General features: G+C 40.2%; 1 protein-coding gene across 1 annotated transcript in view; it reads left to right on the top strand.

Moving 5' to 3' along the window:
- Positions 1–24585, top strand: part of LOC139708104 (GATOR1 complex protein NPRL3-like) — a 24945-nt gene extending 360 nt beyond the window's left edge. The window contains exons 2-14 of the mRNA XM_071620081.1: positions 1182–1281; positions 2011–2146; positions 2737–2805; positions 4653–4806; positions 6285–6360; positions 7435–7540; positions 8120–8311; positions 9183–9289; positions 10038–10158; positions 21760–21822; positions 22444–22621; positions 23320–23509; positions 24275–24585. Of these exons, the coding sequence (XP_071476182.1) occupies positions 1182–1281; positions 2011–2146; positions 2737–2805; positions 4653–4806; positions 6285–6360; positions 7435–7540; positions 8120–8311; positions 9183–9289; positions 10038–10158; positions 21760–21822; positions 22444–22621; positions 23320–23509; positions 24275–24437 (1655 nt within the window). The 3' untranslated portion in view covers positions 24438–24585. The remainder of the gene's footprint in view (positions 1–1181; positions 1282–2010; positions 2147–2736; positions 2806–4652; positions 4807–6284; positions 6361–7434; positions 7541–8119; positions 8312–9182; positions 9290–10037; positions 10159–21759; positions 21823–22443; positions 22622–23319; positions 23510–24274) is intronic.
- Positions 24586–26248: the final 1663 nt, after the last annotated feature.

Here is a 26248-nt window from a genome sequence, read left to right as displayed (position 1 = left end):
TAACACTGTAGTCTCTTTTATGATGTGTGTCACATGGTTTACAGTGGTTCTGGAACCTGCTGTGGCTACCCTGTGCTTTGTACTTTAGTCTACTCATAACCCCGTCGCGGGGCGCTGTAACCCTTTACGGTACGTATTTGTCCGTATGGGGTCGCTGCTGCGGTTCTACTCAGTACCGTATTACTAGTACGCTCTAGTGCTGGTTCTGGTTCTGGTTCTGGTTGGGTTCTGCGCAATCACTGCCTGAAGGCTGTTATCCCGCGCAGCCGGTGTGAACGGATTTATTTCTTAAAATTATTAAATTCTGAAATGAGCTTTTTTGACCAGCTCTTCTACATTAATTGCGTCAAGCATAATTTTGAAGTCCTTTAAGTTGGTAACACTTCTTATCTCTGGTGGTAGGAAGTTCCATTCTCTGGTTGTCCTTGGGTAGAATGAGTGCTGGTAACATGTCTTGTTGAATGAAGGCATCTCTAAAACGTTGGGACCTGTTTGTCGCCGTGTTGAGCCGGGTCTCTGACGTAGATGAACATTTGATGGGGTAATATTGTGTACTTCTTTAAAGATGGCAATCAATCGGAACTTGGTACGGCGGTTTTCCAAGGTTTCCCATTGGAGTTTGGATAAGATGGATGTGACACTGGATCGTTTGTCATAATTGTTTACGACAAAACGAGCAGCCCGGCGTTGAATGGCCTCAATGCTCCTCTTTCTTGTAGCTTGATGAGGGTCCCAAATGGAAGCACAATACTCAAGCCTTGGGCGAACCAGTGCTGATGTCAATGCTATCTCAACTATGGCACTAGCGATAATTCCGAACTTGAAATGACTATATGTTGATAGCAGGTTGACTTCAACAGCAGAGATGTAAAATAGTTCTGGTAGATAGGTAGTGTTGTTGTTGTTGTTTTGGTCCAACAGTCCCAGTGTGATCCTGCAGACTGTACAGTGATGTACACCCATAAGATATTAGGCAGGTTGATGTGTCCAGATCCACTGAATAGCATTACAATGCACTACAAGTACATTATGTATTTACCAGTGATGTGGGGGGGGGGGGGGGTTATATTTCTTTAACCAATGCTCTAATGAAGCAAGCACAATCTACATGTTTGTGCTGTCTTGACTTATATTCATTCAAAATAATTTATATTTATGTTTTGTTTTTTTGCTGCCTTCAGATCAGTCTGACAACCCATTTGCCCTTCATGCTACCGAGGATGATGTTTACTCCAATTCTACAAGCCAGTCATCAAGAAGGCAGTCATGCATAGTTTCAGGGTTGGTAATGGGGTCAATGATGCATAGCTACTGGTAATAGATAAACATGGCTCGACACCAAAATTTTTCTCTGGTGGCTTATATGGGCCACTGAAATCATTAAAGTTTTTTACAATTTTGGTGGCCTGAAAAAGGAATGTAGCGCCAAGAAATAAGACGGAAATCTAAAATTTCATGCCTTATGGCCAGTTAGATCTTTCATTTTCATTCGGCACATTTGCATTTCATTGTGTACAAGTGTTGGTTAGTGTGTTTCTACTTTTCAGGTACACTTTGATAATTAGAAGTCATATATTTTTGAAAAAAGCTTTGCATAAACTAAGGGGTCTGGATTAGTCAAGAACAAAAGGTCAGTTCTGGGCCTTATTGCATGAAAAGATGCAAATAAAGGTTAGAAAATCAAATGTACGGGCGGTATCTACATAACAGAATTGAGTAGTCAGAGACTTGGGTGTTTGATGTCAACTTTTATGCAACATGGCCCTGGAATGCATCATTAGAAAGTTTTTTTTTATATGATAACAGTGAGTTTATAATGACCTCAAGAGGACATAGGAAATTGAAAATTCACAAATGTTACATTAATTAGTTACACATATTTTTCTAAGAGAAGGAAATTGATTGCTTCATATTTGATGATGGCCTTTCTTTCCCACAGTCATGCTATAAAGTGTGAAGTCTCCTTTATATATTCAAGGGGTTTTTATGATATCATTTTGGTTTTCATAGAGATCTGGACAATATATTGGCCAACATTTTGTCACCCAGCAACCATGAGATGTGTGACCAACGATTTGAAGTGACTGTGGATGACGACAAGTTTGTGGGTCATCCTCTCTTGGTGCAAGATGTGAATGCAAAATGGGTGAGGAAAGTGCTAGTTTTCTCTCGGGTTTTGCTCTGTATATATGCTATTCATGCTTTCTCCTTAAGTAGATATGTTGGTAAAAAGTTAGGCTGTCGCTGTCTGCAGTAAATGAAGATTTTGATTATAATGATTGTAATACTTGATTGAATGCCCATTAGGATTACTTTATTGATATGGAGTGCTAATGTACATATTGGTTGGTAGAGGTTTGTGTAATTCGCTATGTCAGTGTTTGTATTTGATGGGTAAATGTCCAGGAAATAATGGGAAAAGTGAGTACCAGTACTTTATTATTGACTTGTCCCCTTCTGTATTTCAATGACAGTGTGCTATATTATATTTTGTAACAGAAGTCGGTTTGTTTGAGTTGAATAATGGTGAAGGTTGGGGGGATTAATAAAGTAAACAACCTAGCAAGTTACACAAGTATTAAAAGTGCATTGGTGAATAGGGTGTTGAATAGTGAAGGAATCTCAATTTCACATCACTGCTGACTGTAGCTGGTGCTGTTGATTTGACAGACAAGAAGATATCACCAAGTGTCAGTCACTTATCCTGGAATAATGTTATTACTTTCAAATGTACAGAGGGCGAGCACCTCTTCCACGCGGGAAGGATCAACTATCAACATGTTCAACGTAGTGTTTGTATTACAGGTAAGGTTTATGCCTATTCACATGTCTTTCTTGTGTTGCCATACCATTGTCATTGTAATGTCACAAACACTTTTTTGTCACTTATGTTAAAAAAAGCCATCCTGTTCTCCTTGCTCAGTGCCAAAACTCCCTGCACAGATATACTTCAGTTGTCTGAGAAACTATTTCACAAAAAGGTAATTAATATCAATTAAAGTGTCTTGAAGTGGGAAAATACAAGAATTGCAGTTTTGTTTGTTTGTTTTTGTTACGCAAATATGATGATGTCAGGTTATAGAGGAGTATCTTCAGACAGAATAATCTTTGTCGACACAAATTATAATTTCATATATGTGTTTCTTTTCATTTTCAGCTCTTGCGTTGTTTTGTTTTGGATAAAGTCTATTTTTAGCTCACCTGAGCCAAAGGCTCAAGTGAGCTATTGCGATCGCCCTTCGTCCGGCGTCCGTCGTGCGTCGTCCGTCGTCCGTCGTCCGTCGTCCGTCGTCCGTCGTGCGTCGTCCGTCGTGCGTCGTGCGTAAACTTTTTACATTTTCATCTTCTTCTTGAAAACCCCAAGACTGATTTTCATCAAACTTGGCAGGTAGCATCCCTAGGGGGTTAGGAACTCAATTTGTTAAAATGGGCACCATGCCCCACCCAGGGGGCCCCCAGGGGGGCCCAAACCCCCCAAAATTAAGGAATCTGTAAAAATCTTCTTCTCTAGAACCAGAAGTGATAGAGCTAAGTTAATACTATGAGTTAGTACATTGATGACTGTAGTTTCAAGTTTGTTCATGGCAGAATCAGGGGTGCCCCCCTTGGGACCCAGGGGAGGGGGGTGGGGAAGGGTTCTAATGGGGCCTAAATTGTACATTTTCATCTTCTTCTTGAGAACCCCATGACCCATTTTCACCAAACTTGGCAGGTAGCATCCCTAGGGGGTTAGGAACTCAATTTGTTAAAATGGGCACCATGCCCCACCTAGGGGGCCCCCAGGGGGCCCAAACCCCCCAAAATTAAGGAATCCGCAAAAATCTTCTTCTCTAGAACCAGAAGTGATAGAGCTAAATTAATACTATGAGTTAGTACATTGATGACTGTAGTTTCAAGTTTGTTCATGGCAGAATCAGGGGTGCCCCCCTTGGGACCCAGGGGAGGGGGTGAGGAGGGGTCCTAATGGGGCCTAAATTGAACATTTTTATCGTATTCTTGAAAACCCCATGACCCATTTTCACCAAACTTGGCAGGTAGCATCCCTAGGGGGTTAGGATCTCAATTTGTTAAAATGGGCACCATGCCCAACCCAGGGGGCCCCCAGGGGTCCCAAACCCCCCAAATGAAGGAATCTTTATAAATCTTCTCTAGAATCAGAAGTTATAGAGCTGAGATAATATCATGAGTGAGTACATTAATGACTGTAGTTTGAAGTTTGTTCATAGGAGATCCAGGGGTGCCCCTCTTGGGTAGGGGGGGGGGGGGGTGGTTGGAAGGGTCCAAATGGGGGCCTGAATTGTACATTTTCATCTTCTTCCTGAAAACCTCATGATGGATTTTTGTCAAACTTGGCAGGTAGCATCCCTAGGGGGTCAGGATCTCAATTTATCAAAATGGGCACCATGCCCCACCCAGAGGGCCCCAGGGGGCCCCAATCCCCCCAAATTAAGGAATCTTTAAAAAATTGGGCCCTTATTGTACATTTTCATCTTCTACTTGAGAATGCCTGATCAAATTTTAATTTAGATTAGTGACTGCGTGAAAGGTGAACTTGCGATACTCAGGTGAGCGCTAGACCCGCGGGTCTCTTGTTATGATAAGCAACGCACTCTCAGTAGAACATGTTTCTGTTCCTTTCTACTCCCTTGTAGGCCAGTGCAGACTGGTCCCTGGTCCATTGCTACCAAGACCTCAGCAAACGATTAGCATTAGCATTGAAGCATGAGGAGAAGAGATGTGGTTACCTGTCTCACCAGGCTTTAATAATGGTGCGGGCAGAGGATGAAGTAGCGGGCCAGCCAGAAGGTATGTAAACATGGTTGTCATGGTGTGCTAACGCTGACAGGACATTTTGTTATAATTTGTTGATAGATTGCTCCCAATTCTCATTTAGATGTTTGTCTGTGTCAAAGCTAGGAATGATCAGGCAGTCTGGATCAATTTCAACTGTTTTTATTTTAAATACTCACTTTCAACCTGGCAAGAGAGGGTATTGTAAAGAATGGTTGATTATTGTGTCTCCCCTGGTAAATACACAAAGTGGTAGTCTTATGCATTCAGTTTGAAGCAAGTGGGCAGTACAGTGTGAAGGGGGCATTGACGCAATGTAACAAGATCTTATGATTGTTTCCTTTTTTTTAAAGGGAAGGTAAACCCAAAGAACAATGTGGATTGAGTGAAAGCAGCAACATTAGTAGAACACATCAGTGAAAGTTTGAGGAAAATCGGACAATCGATGCAAAAGTTATGAATTTTTAAAGTTTTGGTGTTGGAACCGCTGGGTGAGGAGACTACTAGAGGATATGACGTATGAGTGGACAACAATACAAAGAAAATATAAAGGAAATTCAACAAAAATTCACTTTTCTAGAATCATGAAAGAGCAATGGACCAACCGCTTTCAGAAAGCAGGGGGAATAATTGCTACCCTTAACATATGTCAATATCAAGTTGATGGAATTTGTAATTTTCATGAAAAATGGATTTTTGCAGAATTTTCTTTATATTTTCTTGGTATTGTTGTCCACTCATACGTCATAACCTCTAGTAGTCTCCTCACCCAGCGGTTCCAACATCAAAACTTTAAAAATTCATAACTTTTGCATCGATTGTCCGATTTTCTTCAAACTTTCACTGATGTGTTCTACTAATGTTGCTGCTTTCACTCAATCCACATTGCTCTTGGGGTTTATCTTCCCTTTAATAGTTGTGAACAACTTCATGCACACTCATACCTTATGTAGCTTTGCTATCAAGTGACACGAGTGACCCAATTTCCTGTAAATATTTAAATTGTGATAAAGAAATTTTTTGCACATTTTGAGAACTTTTGTGTACAGTTGATAGGTTATACGTTGTAGAAATAACTCAGTGGTCATTGCTGTCTGTATTTAGCTGATGTTTGAGGACATTTCATGTGTTTTGTTTGTGTTAAGTTTTTTTCTCTGATTAGAAAATCTTTGACAGAAAATGATAATGCCACAAGCTTCATTATGTATCTTGGGGCTTAATGCAGTATCCATTTCACGTAGTTCTGCGGATATACTAAATATAATTTGTAATAATGTTTAAAGAGAAAAATTTGAAATAGAACTTTACTGGACTATATTCAATACTGAAGGTAGGTGCAGGTGCTGACCAAACCAACAAAATCAATGAGCTTATTGTACCTGCAGTTCCATTGTCAATGCATTATACATTAAGACTTGAATTCTACTGGCTTGCAATAGTGGTGGTGTTGGAGTTACTAATATCTTCTCTTCCCCCTTCCATTGCCCCCATAGACTGCAAGGAGTCCCCATTCCAGCTTATGTTGAGTCGGAGCAAGCTTACTCAGGATCTCAGGGATGTCTATGAAGGGTAGGAAGTGACTCACTGCTGAGAGCATTGACTTGCTCTAGTTGTGGAGGATACTTTATATATGCTGAAAATGTTATGTTGTGAATTTTTTCAAGCAAGCTCTTGATTGCTCAAATGTTAATAAAAATGAAAACGAACATTTGCCATGCACACACTTTCCCAGACCAGCACACTAGCATTGCAATATGAAGCGACTATTAGAAGTGAACCTCACTGCATGCTATAGGGTACACTGCTCCTATCCTTGGAATACCAGTAATATTTTATGAGAGATTTAATCTCATCTCAAGAAGTGTTTTAACAAAAAACAATGTGTTTGAGAAGTGACATGCTCTTCTGAATGTTTGTGTTGCTATTCTTTTTTTTAAGATAATGAGAAGACCACAAAATGCAAAATTAACTTGCGAATTTGTCTGATCAACAGCCATTTGCAAAAATAAAGTATGACTTTGTACAGTATGCCCGAAATCTACTATAGTGTGATAGCAGAGGTTTTATTCCTGCCAGGTAGAATGCATGGTTACCATACACACGGGGAATGAAAAACGTGTGTTGATTGCCAAAGAATTGATAGAAACTAGAATGTGCCTGCCATCTGAAGAAAAAAACAGAAGAAGATATTTGGAAGTGAGGAAAGCAAGTTTAGTTAAAATTTGCACTGACATATGCCCTGTGCCATTGAAAGGATGCTTTATTTAGTCAAAATCTGCTGTGCTGTAGGTGTGTATCACTGTGGAAAGCAATTATAGTGTGAATTAATTGCAGTGTTGTGGGCTGTGTTATGATGCATTGTAACTGTAGAAAGCATTTTTTTTTTTTTCTGAAGGTGCAGGGTGTATGCCTGGACAGACATTACCGTTAGACTTTGCTCCTTTATAATTCGTATTTATTGATAACATGGCTGCCGAGATTGATTTGGTGAAAGATATGTTTTGTTACACATCTGTGTCTAAATGTGACCGATTTTGATAATTAGGGTCTTTACCAGTTTACATCTTGATATGACATCTCACTTATTCTGACCTTGCTGTATAACTTATTGCTACCATTCACTATGTGTTTTCATTTTTCCAGATTACATAGCAATGGCATTGCCAGGGTGTATATCAACAACTGGATTGAAGTCAGTTTCTGTCTTCCTCACAAAGTGCACAATGTCTCTGAATTCATGACAATCAAGGTATTTGAACATTTTCCATGTTTCATCACTGTCAATCAGAATGATAGAGCTATGTTACTGCAATTTACAGTGAAATTTGAATAAAAAATAATGATCTTTTTACTCCATGAAGGAATCCATTAGAAATGTAGGTTTAAAGTCTTTGTCTGGAGAAAGAGCCCCAATATCATGTTTTCTTCATTTAATAGCAAATAGAAAAGTAATATTGAGTGTAGCCTAATTTACAGCAGTTTGAGTTAAGTCATTCTTTTTTATCAAAACTTATATTCATAGCAAAGTGAATTTATGATGTGATGTAGGAAATAATGATATATAATCATAAGGAGTAGATTTCAACTAATGTATTTTATATCTGAATGAAGAAGAATTTCAGTGTATATCATGTGAGGGAAATGTTTTATTAAGAATAGTTTGAAAATGATGAAGCTCTCAAGCAAATGAACTGCAAATCTGTTGTCAACAGAGGGATGGAAGCCCAGGGCAAAGTCTCAAATGGTTGTATAATTATCTATGTCACACTGCACTAATTCGGGAAATTTGACTTGGTTTTGAGACTTCCTCCTCTCAAACTTCACTCAGCACAATGCGATAGAGAAAAGCCTAAGGGCCATCCGGCCTTACCATGCCATGCTACTGCTGGAGGACCCCAACGCCCTGCGGGCCTCACTGCCCAAGGACTGCTCTCCAGCCCTTCACCGGGTCATCTACCTGGCCACCCCGATGAAGCGTCTCCAGCAACTCTCGCAGGACGCCGACCTGGCTCTTTCACAAGTGAGTAAATTAATCAGCCCTTTAGGAGCTGTTGTAGCTATTGTGTGATTTTACCCATTGCCAGAGTGAACTTAGTGAGGCCCTGGTAAAATCTTTTGGGATTTCAGAATTGCATTTGGAGAGGCTTTAGTTTGAAATATCCAATAGAACAATTCTGTGCTTGCTTTGTTCACAACAAAGATTACAACCACAAAGCTTGCCTGAGGCTTGCCCCATCTAGCAACAACTGATGAATGCTACTTGAATTCCTGCCCTAGAAATGTAACTGGAGGGAGCAGGTGGATACAATAGTTTTAATAGTGTAGGAGCAAATCTGTTATGAATTTTAACACATTACTGAGGCAGTCTATTATTGAAATTTAAAAGTGCAATACAGTCTATCAACAAGGCCATTTAACCTTAGCAATTTGCAAAGCTATTTAATTTGTATCGATTTAATTCCCCCCTAAAAAGCAGCAAGAAACAACCAACAAGTTAACTTAACATGAAATAATGGGCCAATTCCACTGAAGGTTTAAGTGATTTGAACAGACTTTATACATGTAGTAAGTTTTATACAGTTGTCACCAATTGACAAGTCTGTTTCAATGCTTGGTTGTGCACAGAGTCGTATTCTTCCATTTCACAGATGTATACCAGTAATTTCTCCACTGAATGAGTCCAAAACAAGCTATTCTTTGACTTTGTGTTTGAGAAGCGAGGAACTCATTTGTAATCATACATGGTCAGGTTATTTGTTTGCATGATTAATGCACAGAGCAAATTCTTTGTTTCCATAAATGAAATAATGACATCAAATTTTTTAAAGGAGTGAAAAAAAAAACCCTATCCCAGCAGACAAAACAATTTTGTGTTGGTGTCTTTTTGGCAGGTGTTTCAGCTTGTGGGTCACCTGGTATATTGGGGAAAAGCAACAGTCATTTATCCCATTTGTGGAAGCAATGTCTACATTCTGGATCCTAGTGCACCAACTTCGGCGTGAGTATGAATGGTTTAAGTCAACATGGTATGCAAAGAAATTCTGAATTTGCACATTATTATAAGTTCTAGCATTTAGCCAGATGGAGTAGTGTAACAATCTTGTCACGATAAAATCTTAAAAGTTGTTGGTTATTCAAAACAAATATTGTTATTTTACACAAGTAGCTGGGAAAAAGGTCTGTCATGTAAATCTTCTTATAATTTGTGGCAGAGTTAACAAAAAAGAGAAGAAAAAGAAACAAACAACACTACACATTGATACTGCTACAGTCTGTGATTCTACCCTTGGCTGCAAGATGTGGGATGAATGGACTGTAGATTTGCTATGCCAGAAATGAGGATTGACAGTTTGGCACCAAACACAAAATTTAGGGAAGCTGTCACATTATGCTCTAATAGAATAAAAGAGCTGCGACTTGAAATATGTATTCATCTGTAAAGACTGTACAATGTACATTTAGGAAGATAAGGGTATTTTATCTTTAGAATAATAATTTTTGCACACTGATGGTAATGTATGTTGTAAGAGCTCATAATCATCACTATTGATACATGTACATCTATGTGTTACCTTTAATATGAATCCTTTCTTTTTTATTCAATTTTGCAGTTTAGTTTGTCAAAGCCCTCTCTGCATCCTGGCCCTGTGGGATGGTGTTATCATACATGTAATTGATAATTCAGTGCAAATGACCGAGTGTATGGCTGCCTTGTGTTTTCTGTCCCCCCCACCATTCCCATGCAGTGACACTGCCCTCTCAGGGGAGTTCCGGCAGAGGTTTGGTGAGTCTTTGCTCAAGGTCCTGGCAGACTTCTCTCTTCCTACTCCTCTTAGTGAGTACAGGAGCCGCTTGGCAGAGAAAGAGGTCAGTCTGTGCAGCTAGGGAGCTCTGTCTTCCAGTTTGGAGATACATTGTAGCATATCTTGACTTGCCATTTTAAAGGTGCATAGTCCCGGTAGTGTAGAGGGCGCTGTTGATGATACTGCCGATCAGCGTTAGCATTGATACGAAGATTGCCAAAATTGAGCTGTCATCAAGAGTAAAGCGTGTAGGTGTTGCTAAGTAATGTTGCCTTCGTTGTCTTCTCTGCGCATCACGCAGTCTGTAGTAATGCCAGGGTGCATGCATATGTGCTTCTTATTATGACATCACAAAAGAAGTTTGCTAAAGCTGTCATCCCCCTCCGCCGAATCATGAGCCAAACTGTGATCGGACCACTGACTACAGTGGATCGGACTTCATGGGACTCGGGGAAGTGGGCCAAAGCGTAAGCGCCAAAGAGGAGTCTATAGCATAGGTCTCTATAGGAAACTTGCGCCGTGCGCCTGCGTACGCATTTGACTAAAACACCGGGACCATGCACCTTAATTTAGTTCATTTCACCCTCTTGCCATTCATGTGCTTGTGTGCAATGTATCTGACCACTACAGTATAACCTCATACAGCTGTAAGTAGCTTGGGGAGCTCTTCCAGTTTGGAGATAACATGTCTTGACTAGTAATCTGAATTCAGTTCATTTCACCTTCTTCCCTTTTATGTGCTCGTACATCTGGCAACTATAAACCTTATTATAATGAAGTCTGGGGGGTGTTTCATAAAGCTGTTTGTAAAGTTACGAACAACTTACGAGCGGTTGGTGATCAGTTCTGATGTGCTATACTTATCAGAATTTCCATAATTCAGCACAAGAACTGATCACCAGTTGCTCGTAAGTCACTCTTAACTTTACGAGCAGCTTTATGAAACACCCCCCAGGTGTAGCTAGATACATTGCACCTGATATGATGAGGTAATTTTGGAGGTGCCATTCCTTTTGTAATCCTACGTTTTCATCCCAGATATAATGAAATACTAGATATAGGTCCCGCAGTTCTTGTCATGCTTTTAGTTTAATGTCTTCTGAACTAGATATCTACGAATTCCTTCAGAGCTTGTTAATAAGTTGGGAAACCTCAGGTGCAACTGTGGTGGGATTTTATGGGGAAGCCCCTGTAAGACAATTGCAAGTAGATTTTATGTTCATTACAGTTAGTCTAAAGGCATATGATCAGTTGACAAGGCTAGGTTGCAAATAATAAGAATAAAAATAATGCTTTGCCTAGGAAATGTAATAAATGTAAACTATTTCCCCTAAAATATTGTAAAGATTGCACTGTGCCTAACTTTTATCAGATTATAAGGTCCTTGATATGCCTTGAGAAGATTTATTAACAAACTTGAGAGAAACCGTGGGGGAAGATAAATCAGGATATTACTTGGTGAATAGATACATAAAATATGGTGTACATGTAAATGATATCTCCATCAAAAGACTGGGGTGGCTATTCTCAGATGAGCAATGAGACACCATGTAAGTTGAGTTACTATCTCTTAACTATCATATTTCTCAACTAGAAATGTCGCTAAGGCGACCGGTATGCCCCCGCCATAATGCATGATTCTCCTAATAGGTCTAAAGTTCATGTGGACAATGTGTGATTACATTTTCACAAAATTGGCAAAATATTAAAATGACAAGTTTGTCACAAACAGTATATGACATGGCATGAAGACATGAAGACAGTATATGACATGGCATAACACACACTGAGATAACTTATTTCAAAAACAGAATACATGCAATAACAGAGGTTAATGTGTATTGGTACTCGTCAAAAAGTTGTAATCTTACCAGAGTTTTTGCTTCAACATTGAGGAGCAGTTTCTGGCTTTTGATGATCAATGTACTGATTCTGGTGATTTCTTTCTAGTTGATTCCTGATTCATTTATTGCCTGTCTAATGATTCCTGTTATCTCCTTTTGAGCTCATGTTTTCTTGAAAGCTTGTGGCTTCTTTCTATCCGCTTGGCTTTGAATCTCTGTAAATCTTGACACCATTTTGAGAGCTTGTGTCTCATATTTTTTCTAGGGCTCTTGCAAAAATAGTTTTGATTCTTGTTCTCAGAGCTTGCTGTATAGTTATGTTTTGCCTTGATGCTTAGTTTTTTCTTCTGGGCTCTTGCTCCCTTCCATTTTTTTTTCTTTAATAATGTCAGAAGAATTTCAGGTTCTTCACAGGAGCATTCATTAGACAAATTTCTTGATCAGACATATTATCTGTGACTGTTGAATTCCAAATCCATACAAACATAAAGTCCTGTCTTCATGATCAATGTTGAAATTCTCAAAAGAGTCTGATATTGTCTGTTACATTTTCTGCATCATGGAAAGGAAGGGAACAGCCAGAGACACTGTCATGTGGTCTGAGTAGAATGATGGTATTATGCTGAGCACAGTGTCTTGAAAGCATCGATTCATGAACAGAAGATCAAGAACTCCTCCTCTACAGTGGGTGGTCTGGTGTACAAACTGACGGAATCCATAGTAGCTTGTGAGCTTGATCAAGTTTGTCTTGCATTTTCTTGTACATGATAAGTCGATGTTGAAATCTCCACATATGAAAGCTGGAATATTCTCTGGCACTCTCTGAAGGAGAATTTCAAAGTTGCGCATGAAAGAACGTGATGATGTTCGTGGGTTGTTGTAGAGCGAGATGATTACAATTCTGAAATTGTCATCTTGTACATGAGTGAGAAGTACCATTTGGTGCTCCAAGTTGATGTCATCATTGTGGAAGTGTTTGACTACTTTAAGGTCATGGCGTATGTACATGAGTAAACCACCATGCCTATGTCCCCGGAAGCTTGTCTTGTTGTCATTTCGGATACTACTGAAATTGTTTATCTGAGGCTCTGAATCTTCTGGCGTGAGCCAAGTTTCTTGAAAGCACATAATGTGTTGGTCTTGAGTGTGGACTTCTTGAAAGAAGCAGGCAGCATGAGGTTTGATTGAATTGATGTTCACACTCTGCATTTTGAAATACACTTGTGAATTCTTGGATGTGTACAGAGGAACTTGAGGTGTAAATGGAGATTCCGTTTGAATTCTTTCCATCTCTTTGAGAGACTCTCTGTTTACCTTCACCTTGTCTGCTGTCAATTCACCTAGGAAATGGAGACCACTTATGTCTTTTGTTCTGCTAATAGCAGTGTAGAATTGTCCATGCATGAATCGGCCACTGCATGACACCACAACAGACTCCTCTGTCTTCCCCTGTTCCTTGTGAATAGTCACTCCCCAAGCAAGGGCCAGAGGAAATTGGATTCTTTTTGAAGTGACTTTGGAGGATCTTTTGCTCAGGTATACAGGAGCTTCCACAGTTGGAATAGGTGTTGAATCTTCATCAGGCAAGATTCCCTTTGAAGCAAATCTGCAATTCTTCCCCACTCTCTCATCGTCAAACTTTACTAGAATGTACTTCGGTTTGAATGATGCAACAGCTTGTTCTTCAGTAGAGTCATTACAGGTATATGACGGCAGGAATCCAGTAACAGTTCCAGCAGCGGAGTTTACAAGGCCATCAGAAACATCAATATTCTTCGTTAGAACTACTCTTGCTCCTACTCCAACTGTTAATTGTGCTGAAAGCCCACCAGCGTTTTGACAGAACTGTGGTGTTTCAATTCTCTGTGTTTGTACATCTCTCTTTGAATCAACAGCCATGAAGCTAAATTTCTGACTAGGTAGTTTTTCCAGCATTCGACTGTTGTGTTCATCCTTCATTCTATTGGACACGAACATGTGTGTTACATCCACAGGGTATTCGGTTGCTGATTTGGAGGTTTGTCTTGATTGCAGGACAGCAATGTCTTTCTCAGTTTGCTTTCCAATGCGCACTCTATTGAGGAGATGTGCAAAGTCTTGGTCATCCTTCTGTCGTTGGATTTCTGTCAATTCGATGACTTTGAAATGAGATGTCCAAAGGGAGCCATACACTGCTGCAATCTCATCATCAGGAGGCATGTAAATTGGCCTTTGCGCCACTGCAGGCAGCTGCATTAAATCTCCAACGGCCAGAATAGAGACTCCACCAAATGGTTCATTGCTGCCCATGACATCACATAACCGCCTGTGTATAGTTAGCAACATGTCAGCACTGACCATTGATATTTCATCAATTATCACTACTTTTGTGTCTTGAAGAGCTTCTTTCATTGAAGCTAGTTTTTCTGTAGACAGAGGAATGTAATCATCATCTTTCCTTTTTTGGATTGGCAGCTTAAAGGCTGCATGGCAGGTATGCCCGGCTATGTTGTACGCACCTGCGCCTGTTGGTGCACAGGCCAAGATGTGCCCGTCTCTGTCTTTCCACTTCTTGCAAACATACGCTTGATTGTCTGTACAATTGTTCTGACGAGGAAGGATTTGCCTACTCCAGCTCCACCTGTCAGGAAGATATGGAACGGCTTTTCTTTTCTTGACAAAGCTACTGCTGATGACCAGTTTACAATGAAGTTGTGCAGCTCATATTGTTTTGGATTTAGTGACATGATCATCTTTATCCATTCATCCTGGCTGACAACCTCTGTTGATACATCATATTCATGTGGAACACTGCCAGTGTCAGCTTGAGCAGTATTAGTAGCTTCTGTGTCAAATGCATTGTGTAAACTTTCATCTGTCTGCCTGCCTTCCATTTGTTCCTCCATTCTGGCTTGTTCAGTTTGTGGGGCTACATTCACCCAACTGTCCTCTGGAATTCCATTTTGTTCAATGTCTTCCAATACATCAGCAAGTTCTTCAGCATGATGTTCATACATCTCTTTGTTCCTTTTTAAGTCTTCATACTTAGCCTCATAGCTCTGTTTGTATGAATCCTGGAACAGATCTTGTATCTCATTTCGCCAGGGGAAGTACAGCATCAACTGGGAATGATAGTACTCTTCAGATTGTTTCTTTAAGGACCACTGATGACTTCGGATGATGGCTGGTGTACTTCTTTTACTCATATTTCCCATATTATCCTGCAATTTGATGATTGCAGATAGATGGTCATGTTCTTTCTCATCAGTATGGTCATCTTCCTCATCACTTCCCTTACTCTGTTGGTATGTCTTGTATTTTGCAGCAAAGTCTGCCAGACACAAGCCCTCCAATTCGTCTGGTCTAGCAGCATATTTTTCCACAAGACCAGTCTGGAACACATCTGGATCCTCATCATTCATGGTGTTGATGATAGCCATTGGCTTGAGAAGTCGAGTTCTGTTTTGAGGTAGATCAGTAGGGACAAAGACTACTTGTCTGGAGCCACGGGTCAAAGGTAATGACAGCAGTCTGTATGTGGCTTCTTGGGCACTCACTTCCCTATGTGTCAGGAATTTATGTGCCACATTCTTCATGGTTTGTTTTGTTCCTAGATGCTTAGAACTTTTACTCACTGCTTTTAGTACATCTCCCAATGTCTTTTCCGGTTTTGAGATATAGGAGGCAAGATACATGACACATGAGTATACATTTGTTACGAACTGTACATCCAAGTTGGCCTCCCAGCTCTTCATTAGCATGAAATTGTAGTTATTGACATTGCATTCGTATGGTGTCCTTTTCAGAAGAACTGCAGGTTGTCCTCCTTTAGTTTGTTTCCAGTGGAGGGCTTTCAGGTACGTTTCTTCAGAGACATTGCATTTCCTCAGCACATCATCCAAAGTAGTTTGTTGATTCACATCTTTCAACTGATCGAGGACAGCCGTCAAAGTATTAGTGAACACTTTCTTCTCCCCTTCCGTTGGTATTGATTCCAGGGGCTTGAAGACAACAGTTTGATTAAGTGGTGGTCTTGGAAAATGAAATCTACATGACTTCCCATTTTTGTTGCAGGCTTGTGAGTGGGTGTGTCGTTGTACAAGGTGTAGCAGATCAGACATTTCAGGATCATCGTCTGGATATTGACAGGACAGCTTGCCTTCGATGAACTCTTTGATTTCATTTTCATCATTCTCCTCAAAAGTAGGGGCATTTTTAACCCAGGCGAGCATGTGCACATGTGGTGATCCCCTGTGTTGATACTCGATTCGGTACTTATAATCCACTATTTCGCCAAGAGGGTTAAGTTGCTTGTTCATAAGAATATACTTGAAGAAATGTTGAACCCTCGAGTCAAAATGCCTTGCAGCTGTAACAGGGTCTGATCGCAGATATCTACACTTCTCTTCCCATGACAAAGCTTTGACATCTTCATCGGTGACAGTTTTACCTTGTTGCTTGGCAATAACTTGAACCAAATCTGGCCATTTCAGGTCTGCAGCGGAGAGAGTTATGAACCACGTGCATGGTCCGAGCTGTCTGATCATGCCAAGAAGATCATAGAAGAGCTTATTGAAATATGCTGGAGATCCTCTGATCTTGTGAAGGAAGTAGATCCCCAGATCATCTCTTGCAATGCATTTCTCTTTCACTTCCCCTGCAGTGACACTTTGTGATTTTCCTTTTCGTAGACTCAAACTAATGCTATCTCCAACTTCTTGAGCTTCAGCTCTGTATTGTGCGTAGAAGATATAATCAATGTTCTGGGCAAATCTTCTGTCACAATTCAATATTCTAGCTTGAAAGTACTTTTTCAGTGACAATTTCTTCTGCCTCTGGTATGAAAACCCAAATCGTCCTTTCGGGAACAATTGAGGGAAACTCAACTCTTCTGCATGAGTATCAGTAAAAAAGCTTTGTGGCTTTTTACCTTCTCCTGGTGCAATGTTTAGTGTCTGACCATCTGCAACAAAGTCTTTTGGTTGAATACAAGAGTCAAGTGGCAGTCCACTAAACTTGGATCTTTCATCTTCTTCCTCTTGCTCAACTTCTGCAGTTCCTTCTTCAGGGGTATCTTTCTCCAACACTGAATCTCTTGCATCTCGTCTGTCCTTAACAAAAGCACTGGCTACAGACTTTTTACTTTCTTCTTCTCTTGTATTTTGATTTCCTTCATCAGAAACACTTTCTTGGATTAAATTTTCCTCCTGCTCTTTGTCAACCTGCTGGACAAGTTCTCCTGTAACTACTTCATGTCTTGGGTCTACCACTGTTTCTTGCTGTGTATCATGTTGATTTTGTTGGTCTGGTGAAAAATCATTTCCTTCACCTGTAAGAGATTCCCACAGTTCTTGATTTTGCTGCATACTTTCATCAATCCAGTCATTATTAATTATGACATCAGCATACAGGGGATTCTGAAGATCTTCTTTTATGATACGCACAGCATTTCTTACTTTTCTGGGACGGACAGTTTGTGCAAATACATGTCCTCTGTAGGTCAGTTTTCTCTTCACTTTGACCGTAATGAAGGTCTCAGAAGTTGGGACCTGAGGCAACACTGATGCCAGCTGTTCCGGTTCAATGGGAACATTTACTACGCACCCATGAATTGCTTTTTGTCGGCCACGTGGAAGAGCTAGTATTTTCATAAATGGGATTCGTCTTGCAACAAAAACACTTTCAAGAGAGTTGAGCTCTGCTAGTTGCTGGGGAATCTCATCCAGTTGCAGGCCGTTAGCTACAGCAAGTGGTGGCATCTTCTTTGCTTTCACTGACTGATGACATGACATGCACACATACTCTTTACCATCAAATGATATTTTGCCTGTTCTCAAGTTTGACTCTGGAAAAGTAGTGCTCTTGTATATCTTGACAGATGTTCTATACAGAAGTCTGTTGCATATAGTGCAAATAAAACATGGACCACTTCTAATTTCTCTTTTAAAGTTGATGACCGATTTTTCAAAATCACATCTTTTCTTTTTTTGTGCCTTTCGTTCTCTTTCATTTCTTGCTAGCCTGACTTCAGAGGACTCCCGTTTCCTATTCTGTGCTTCTCGTTCTCTTTCATTTCTGCTTTGTCTGACATCTACTGATTCCCTTTTCTTTCTTTTTGGTTCCCTCTCTCTTTCATTTCTTGCTAGCCTGACTTCAGAGGACTCCCGCTTCCTCTTTTGTGCCTTTTGTTCTCTTTCATTTCTTGCTAGCCTGACTTCAGAGGACTCCCGTTTCCTATTCTGTGCCTCTCGTTCTCTTTCATTTCTACTTTGTCTGACATCTGCTGATTCCCTTTTCTTTCTTTTTGGTTCTCTCTCTCTTTCATTTCTTGCTATCCGGAACTCTGAAGACTCGCGTTTCCTTTTCTGTGTCTCTCGTTCCCTTTTGTTTCTTTGTAATCTGTAGCAAGGTTCCTTCCGTTGGTTTTCTTTACGTATTCTGTCTCCTTTTTGGCGTCTCAAACGTTCATCTAATGTTTCAAGACTTCTTTTCAATTCAATTCTTTGCCTCTCTCTTGCATTTCTGTCTGTTTCATGTGTCCAGTTCACTGTTATTAAATGTTCTGTGTCTTCTTTTTGCACTGAACTGGTAGTGCTTTCTTTCTGCTTGGATGCTAACTTTGGAATGGTATAACCTTTCAGCCAATCCTGTTTATCGGTCAGATTTGATTGTCTTTGTGTTTGACTGTTCTCTTTCTTCGTTACACAGACAGTCCTGTGGCTTGGCTTCCGTTTATTTTTCTTTGGCATTGTTCTAGTCCATTGATGACGACCTCACAGCAATATTACCTATAACCGAAACATTACTGAAATCAAGGTCACTGTCACTTTCAGGGGAACCATGAGGGCATTTAAATGAAACAACAAATGCATTCCTGGTTCCTGAAACATGCAAAATATGATAACTCAAAATCTCTTCTACTTCAGAGAAGCTAAACTAAACATTTTTCAACATGCAATTAAAAGCAGTCTGAAGTAAAAGTGCAAACCAAACTAAGTGAAACACAGAACATCATGCACATAAAACCAGACCATTTTAGCCATAATGCATCTAGTTCCTATATTACAATTAGCACCAACAACATTCTTTAATTCTGTGTATACGTAGATGTGCTCATCATGTGCTATACACATCAAAATACACGTGCAGTAAAAGGCAGACCAGAAGGTGAGATGTAGATTGCAAAAGAAATAGCAGGGATACACAATAAATGCATTATGTTACCGACACCGCAACGAGGACGCATGGTCTATTCAAACCATCTGCATGTACCATCAGGGGGCAAGTGATTATTCTCCTGAATTGTTTTTGAAATTTGTTGTACGACAACATGAGCAAATGTCGAAAATGTGGAATTTGCTTAATGTTACAGAATGGGTAAATTAGCAAAAAACAAAGTGTTCATGAATTCTTGTAATCAAAGTTTTTATTTTGCTAGATATGGATACTTTAACAATAGGAAACATACGAAAACTGCCATTGAAGATGCAGATAACTTGAATGGTGTCATAACATGAATGGAAAAAGCAAACAAAAAACAAATACCATTACCATGGCAACACCTAAGAAAGAAGATGAGAAAGTAGCCTGCTACGCAAGATTTTTCCAAGATTTACTGCAATAATTTGATGTCACGATGGAAGTAGTTCAATCTGCAAGGGGTTTTCCAGATTTATTGCTATTAAAATGTTGTCACCATTGCAACAGTTTCTGACACGTCGAAAAATATGCGTTGCACTTCTTCGCTCCAAGACCAATGTGTGTGCCACATTTCATGAGCTTCAGTCGAATACAGAGGAAGTAGTTCAATCCGCAAGATCTTTCCTTGATCTTCTGCCATTTAAATGCCGTTACCATGGCAACGCAGCTTGCGACACGTCCGAAAAATATGTCTTGCACATCTTCCCACCAAGACTATTGTGTGTGCCACATTTCATAACCTTTTGTCAAAAACTGAGGAAGTAGTTCAATCCACAAGATCTTTCCTTGATCTTCCGCCATTAATATGCCGTTACCATGGGAACGCAGCTTCCGACACGTCCAAAAAATATGTCTTGTATATCTTCCCACCAAGACCAATGTGTGTGCCACATTTCATGAGCTTCAGTCGAATACAGAGGAAGTAGTTCAATCCGCAAGATCTTTCCTTGATCTTCTGCCATTTATATGCCGTTACCATGGCAACGCAGCTTCCGACACGTCCGAAAAATATGTCTTCCACATCTTCCCACCAAGATCAAGGTGTGTGCCACATTTCATAAGCTTTGATAAAAAAACTGAGGAAGTAGTTAAATCCGCAAGATCTTTCCTTGATCTTCTGCCATTAATATGCCGTTACCATGGCAACGTACTTTCGGGCACTGTCGAAAAATGCGTCTTGCACATCTACAACCAAAGGCACACATCTGTACCAAGTTTCATGGAAATTGGGCAAAAACTGAGGAAGTAGTTTGCAACACAAAATTTTCCATCATTTTGGCTCATAATATGTGAGCTGTTACCATGGCAACATACTTTTTGTCACTGTCAAGAAATGTGTCATGCTGACCTATATCCTAAGACAAACATTCAATATGAATTCCATGAGAATTGGAAGAACACTGATGAAGCAGTTTTGCTCTATATTTTACCAATAACATGCCGTTACCATGGCAACGCACTTTTTGCCACTGCGGAAATATGTGTCTTGCACATTAACATATTCAGATGAACATCTGTACCTAATTTCATAAAAATTGATCAAAACCTGTGGGAGGAGTTCGCGACGCAAGATTTGTACCCATTTTTGCCCATAATATGCCGTTACCATGGCAACGTACTTTTGGGTACTGTCAAAAAATACGTCTTGCACATCTACAACCCAAGGCACACATCTGTGCCAAGTTTTATGGGAATCGGTTGAAAACTGAGGAAGTAGTTCGCGACGCAAGATTTGCAACGGACCGACCGCCCGACCGTCCGCTGATTCCTATATACCCCCTTCAAACTTCGTTTGGCGGGGGTATAAATATATATGTGACCAGCCACGACAAAAGGATCCGTAAGTTGCTGATGGCTGAGCCGAGAAAATTGAGTTTGTAGTCAGATCATCAAAATCGGTCAAAACCATCAAATTTCCGTTTTTGACATAATTTGTAGTCTGATGTTTTGTCTATTATGTGCTGAAATTTTGAAGCTAAATGATCAAAAGAAAGGCCAAAAATTAGTGTTTTTTCTTAGCCAAGATTTCTGACTTTCAATGGAACAGAATCATGTCCAAAGATTTGGATTTAGCACCCCCTGGCAACGAGGGAGTGATCTTATTGGTCAGTGCATGGCATCCTGGTTGCTGATTGGTTGTGCGTAGACCCGCTGGCTCTGTTAAAGCTTGAATGAACATTGCCGAGGTTATATGGAGCATACCTTATTGTCAGGAGGTGAAAACTGTTTTAACTCCCCTTGATCACGATTGTGTCAGAAAGAAAACTTTGAAGGTGGTTTTCTATTTAATTCTGATTTCCTAGACCATTCAACATGCTCTCATACAATCATCGCTATCTCTGCAACCGAGTACTTTTTTGAGATGTGTTTATTGTGTTATGTATGAAGTTAAAGTGGAAGAGTAAGGGAATGATATTAAGTCATTTTCAGAAAATCTACCTCCCCCGACTTTCAGATCCTTTTGTTGCAGTGGGTCACGTGTATGTTCATCTGTCTGCACTTGGATCCTCGAGTTTGCTTGCATGTATATATCTTTCTCTTTGAAGATAATTGGTGCACATGAAAGTTGTAGCATTTTAGAATTATGAGATAATGTATGCTTTACTTTCTTTGTTCTTTCACTTTTTTTTTCATCTCTTCAGAGATCTGAAGCAGAGCTGGTCAAAATCATAATGTGGCTTTTGCAGAAAAGACTGCTTGTACAGGTAAGTAGGAAATCTTATTTTTACCTCCGCCACGGGAGGAGGTTATGTTTTCTTTGGTGTTAGTCTATCATGGTTAGTTTGTTTGTCCATGTGCAAAATATTTTAAAAAGTAGTTAAGAGATTTGGATGAAACTTACAGGAAAGGTTGAGAATGACACAAATAACAGATGACTAAATTTTGGTAGTGATCCGGAAATTTTTAGGGAATTTATGAGGGATTTTTGATATTTTGGCAGGTAGGGTCATTGAAGTTGGGAGTTCACACTGCAAATTTGTGAGGTTTTCATACATGCACTTAAGTGTGTGCTCTAGTTTCTGGTCCAGGGCGAAGCGCGCTGTGCAGCCGGTATTGATGAGGTAACAAAAGGATTCCATAATGGGAAATCGGGCGATTTTCAGCATGCATACATATGGGTAGAAATCATTGATCTCTACCATACAAAAGAACAAGATCAATGGTGGAAAATGAGCTGCTTGGCGGAGGTCGGCACTCTCAGAGTGCTTCTTTTGTTTGTTTTTGAAGGATACTTACTTCATGGAGAGCTTCATTTGTCACTACATGTATCATCCATCTATGGGCTGACATATTACTCTATGTGTTTGATATTTTCCTGAATCCAGATCCACACCTACATATTCCTTGTTGCTAACCAAGTGACAAACAAGAATGCCCCTGTGGAGGATCCGGACAAGGAGCTGTCCACCCCTCCCTCGGAGTCATCGCCAGGGATACGGGCGAGGGCCACACCCCTTGGGTCAGGAAGTGGTCAGGGCAGTGGACAGGGGGAAAACCTTTCGTGTAAGTGCAATGCAGAGCCAATTCCTGAATTTTTTGCACCGTCATATACAGGAAATGGTCGATATTACACAAAGGCAGTCCTAGACACAAAAATGGATTAGGGTGGATTGAGAGATTTGCAGGAAGATGGATGGACATTAAAGACATTATTTACTATCTGCAGATAAAACAAAAACCCAGGTTTAAAGTGCTTCCAAAGAGTTCTGAAATGCGAGTTAGGGATAGAAAAAACCAAATTGGTAAAAAATGTTAATAAGTATGATAAATATTTAGTATTGTTAAATGTACAAAATGTAAACAATAGTTATAATAGAATTGTCTCTGTAACAAAATGTCTCCAGTTATGGTTTACTGACAAAATAGTGATATCTCCTTATGTTTAAGGCTTTCTCGCAAAATTTGTACATGGTAGGATGTTTTGTGATACATGTACAACTGACCTATACATATGCATCAAATGTGATATCTCGAATATTTTTAAACCACTGCTCCCAATAGTAAACAGTACCTTTTAAATCATCAGTAGGTACAAATATATTTTGAAAAGTTTGTGTAGTAGTCTTTCACATTTCCTATCTTAATCAGGCCTTTTAGGGCATTGAATGATGCGCACACATACAGTGTATTCATTTTCTTTCTTGGAGTTGAGCTTTATTCACATGTAGCAAAAGATCATTTTGGCTTCCTTCCTTGCTCAGTTGACTCTGACGAATTCAGCGTCAGCACCAGTTTCGCGAGCTACGACTCATACCCGATGGAGGAGGGGCGTGGCCACCCGAGGCGGAGGGTGCTGCACATGCTGACGGAGCACCTGACCACCGAGGAGAAGCAGAGCGTCCTGGCAGTACCCCACGCCAACATCAACGAGGACCTCAAGTTGTTTGCCAGGTAAGGATCATCCCAAGCAGAGGTGGTAACATTAATCACAGGGCCTTTGACACAGTCTGTCAAGTTTCTACTTGGACATCTTGTAACTCATTATTTTTTTCCTGTCAGGAGTCTCATACATTATTCCTGCTCAATGACAGGACACAGAGATCAGCATAACTCTTGTAAACAGCCATGTCCTTCGCTACACCTCATCTGAATTTAAGATCAAAGTCTACAAAGATTACATTTTGATGATTGATAAAGGCAGTCATTGTGACCGATGTATTCTTTGTCTACCCTGTTCATCAGTTATACACGTAAGTGATTGTGTGAAGTGAGGAAGGGTATTTGAAATTATATGGTTTTAAACCCGCACCTATCTTGCAGGCAAAAGTGTGCGTTTCGCTTTGAATTTGTGGAAGAAAAACCATTGGTGATAATAGAGGGCACTGTGTATAAAGACAGGCAATGCAGTCTTAGGTAATGCTCAATTAAATTGATCAAAAGTTTTGTTTTCTTTTTGCTAGGATGACAGTGAGGCAAGTAAAGGGACTTGTGAGTTGTGTAGTAGAGGACCAGGGTTTGACTTTGTTGATTACTAAGAAGAATACATGATCAAACTTTAATAACATTTGCGGCTGTAATACAAGTTATTAGATATGCAAAGTTTTTGCAGCTGGCTGGGAGTGGAGGTATCCCAGTTGACTGTGTGCAACAGTCAACAGTTGCTGTATAAAGTCTTTTTGTCTTTGTTTCCAATCTTAATACCTCTACTCGATGCAGGTTGTGCCCCTACATGAGAGGAAGACACCATCTTGAGGAGATCATGTACTATGAGAATGTGAACAGGTCTCAGCTGCATGCCCTCCTGGACAAGTTCAAGGACGTCCTTGTGACATGCTCTCATCAGGATGCGGCCAGCATCCAGTACAAAGAGTTCTTGTGACCACTGCCACCTTAGAGACTTGTGTGAGGGTCTAGGTTTGCGGACGATGAATGGACTGCGGGCAGTCCACTATGATTCCTTACTCGGGAGCAGGCATTGATACAACGTGCCATGCGTCTCCTCTGAGTGACAGAGTAGAAGTAGTTTACAGAAGTGTGGCAACGGTCAATCTTCATCCAGTTAAAGCTGGACGGGAGGAATAGCAGTGGCAGGCAGCCATCGGCGGGAGCAGAGCTCACCTCAGTGTAGACACGAGTCACGTGTCACGTCATGGCTTCCTACAACTCATCAGCCACACAAAGCTGTATTATGGGTGGAGTGGAATTGCTATGGTCATCCGTGTCTGTAAGCCCCAACCTGTACTGTGTACTCAACCTGACTAGTGTAAAGCCTGGTATTAAGAGGAGGAGGGGTGATTTGAGGGGTTTGGTAACGACACCATTCAAATACATGTACAGGGGAAACTCGGTATAACGAACACTGCTATAACGAGATATCGGTTATAACGAGGAAATTTTCTCGGTCCCAAATTTCCTTCCACACAAGTCTATGTAAAATGCTACTCTTATAGCGAGATCGGCTATAACGAAATAACTGCTATAACGAGATAAATTTTGTGACTTCCAAACAAAGAAAAACATAGTAAATCAAACCTGCTATAGCGAGGTAAAGCAAAATACCTTCGGTAAAGCTTTATTTCGCCTGTGCTATCATCTTCCGAGATTGTAAAGCTTGATGCGCCAAAAACTGTCTTGTACACACATAATCATTTTCTTCAGTGCACTCCAGCTAGCACTGCATGTTGTACGTGTGAAGTGTGTGTGTGCACGCACACTGATACATGCAGAAAATGTGGTGGGACGGCCATATGTATATGGGTGAGAATTTTGAACGATGTACAATTGCCAATTTTCGTACCTTATGACATTCTTTCCCTTAGAACACGCCAGGATGATCTAAGAAACCAGATTTTTTCATGTCATCTCAAAGACTGGTAAATTTCCTTTCAGGAAATATATGGTTTGGTTGACTTTTGCCTGATATTTTTCATTTCACAAGGACTTAAAGCGTAAAAATACGGTAAAAACGCTATTTTCACAATAATCTTTGTTTTTCAAACTAATGATGTGCATTTTTAATGGTACGTGGCATCTAATATCTGACCATGTTCTGGATCTGACATATCATGGGTATGTACCACAAAATTATAAGAACTTTATGAGCACGTATAAAATTACAGAGAACAATTAAAACATCAAAGTCCTAAACAGACGAACGTCCGTGGTGCTTTCATTTCTATCGCTGCTGCAAATTCTACTTTGTTGTCCCAACTGTAACGTATACGAAAATGTGGTGTTCCACCTAATGAACACATCCTGCAAAAATTGTACGTCTGCTGGCTGTACATGGGACGTAATATTCTTTTATGCAAAATTATACTCAGTTTTTCGTCACGGACGTGCTTCCGCTATTTTCTAATAAAGATCGTAGCCCATGAAACGTTATTGGCAAAATTGTTCTGAGTCGTAATCAACTAAGATCTAGCAACACGATAATATGTTTGTTTTGAGTTTCTGTCCATCCTTTGTCAAACAGGAACCGAAATTATATTTTTAGACGAACCTCCAAGAAAAAAAGAACGTCCGTGATGATTAAAACGTTTTCGAGTGGGACACCATCTTGCTTCGATGGCGAAGGTGCATTTTACCTTTGGCTCTCTAGCCGAGGAGCTGCATGCCATTTTTGGAGCGGACTGAGGTTCGTCCGCAGTTTTTGGACCATGCAATTCACCAAAAACCAAGCATATAATT

Source organism: Diadema antillarum, unplaced genomic scaffold (genome assembly GCF_040938485.1).
Source record: "Diadema antillarum isolate AM-2024a unplaced genomic scaffold, OU_Dant_1.0 seq00001301_RagTag, whole genome shotgun sequence".
Taxonomy (NCBI): Eukaryota; Metazoa; Echinodermata; class Echinoidea; order Diadematoida; family Diadematidae; genus Diadema; species Diadema antillarum.
The sequence above is the reverse complement of the archived record's forward strand: the minus strand, read 5'-3'. Positions and strand labels throughout refer to the sequence as shown.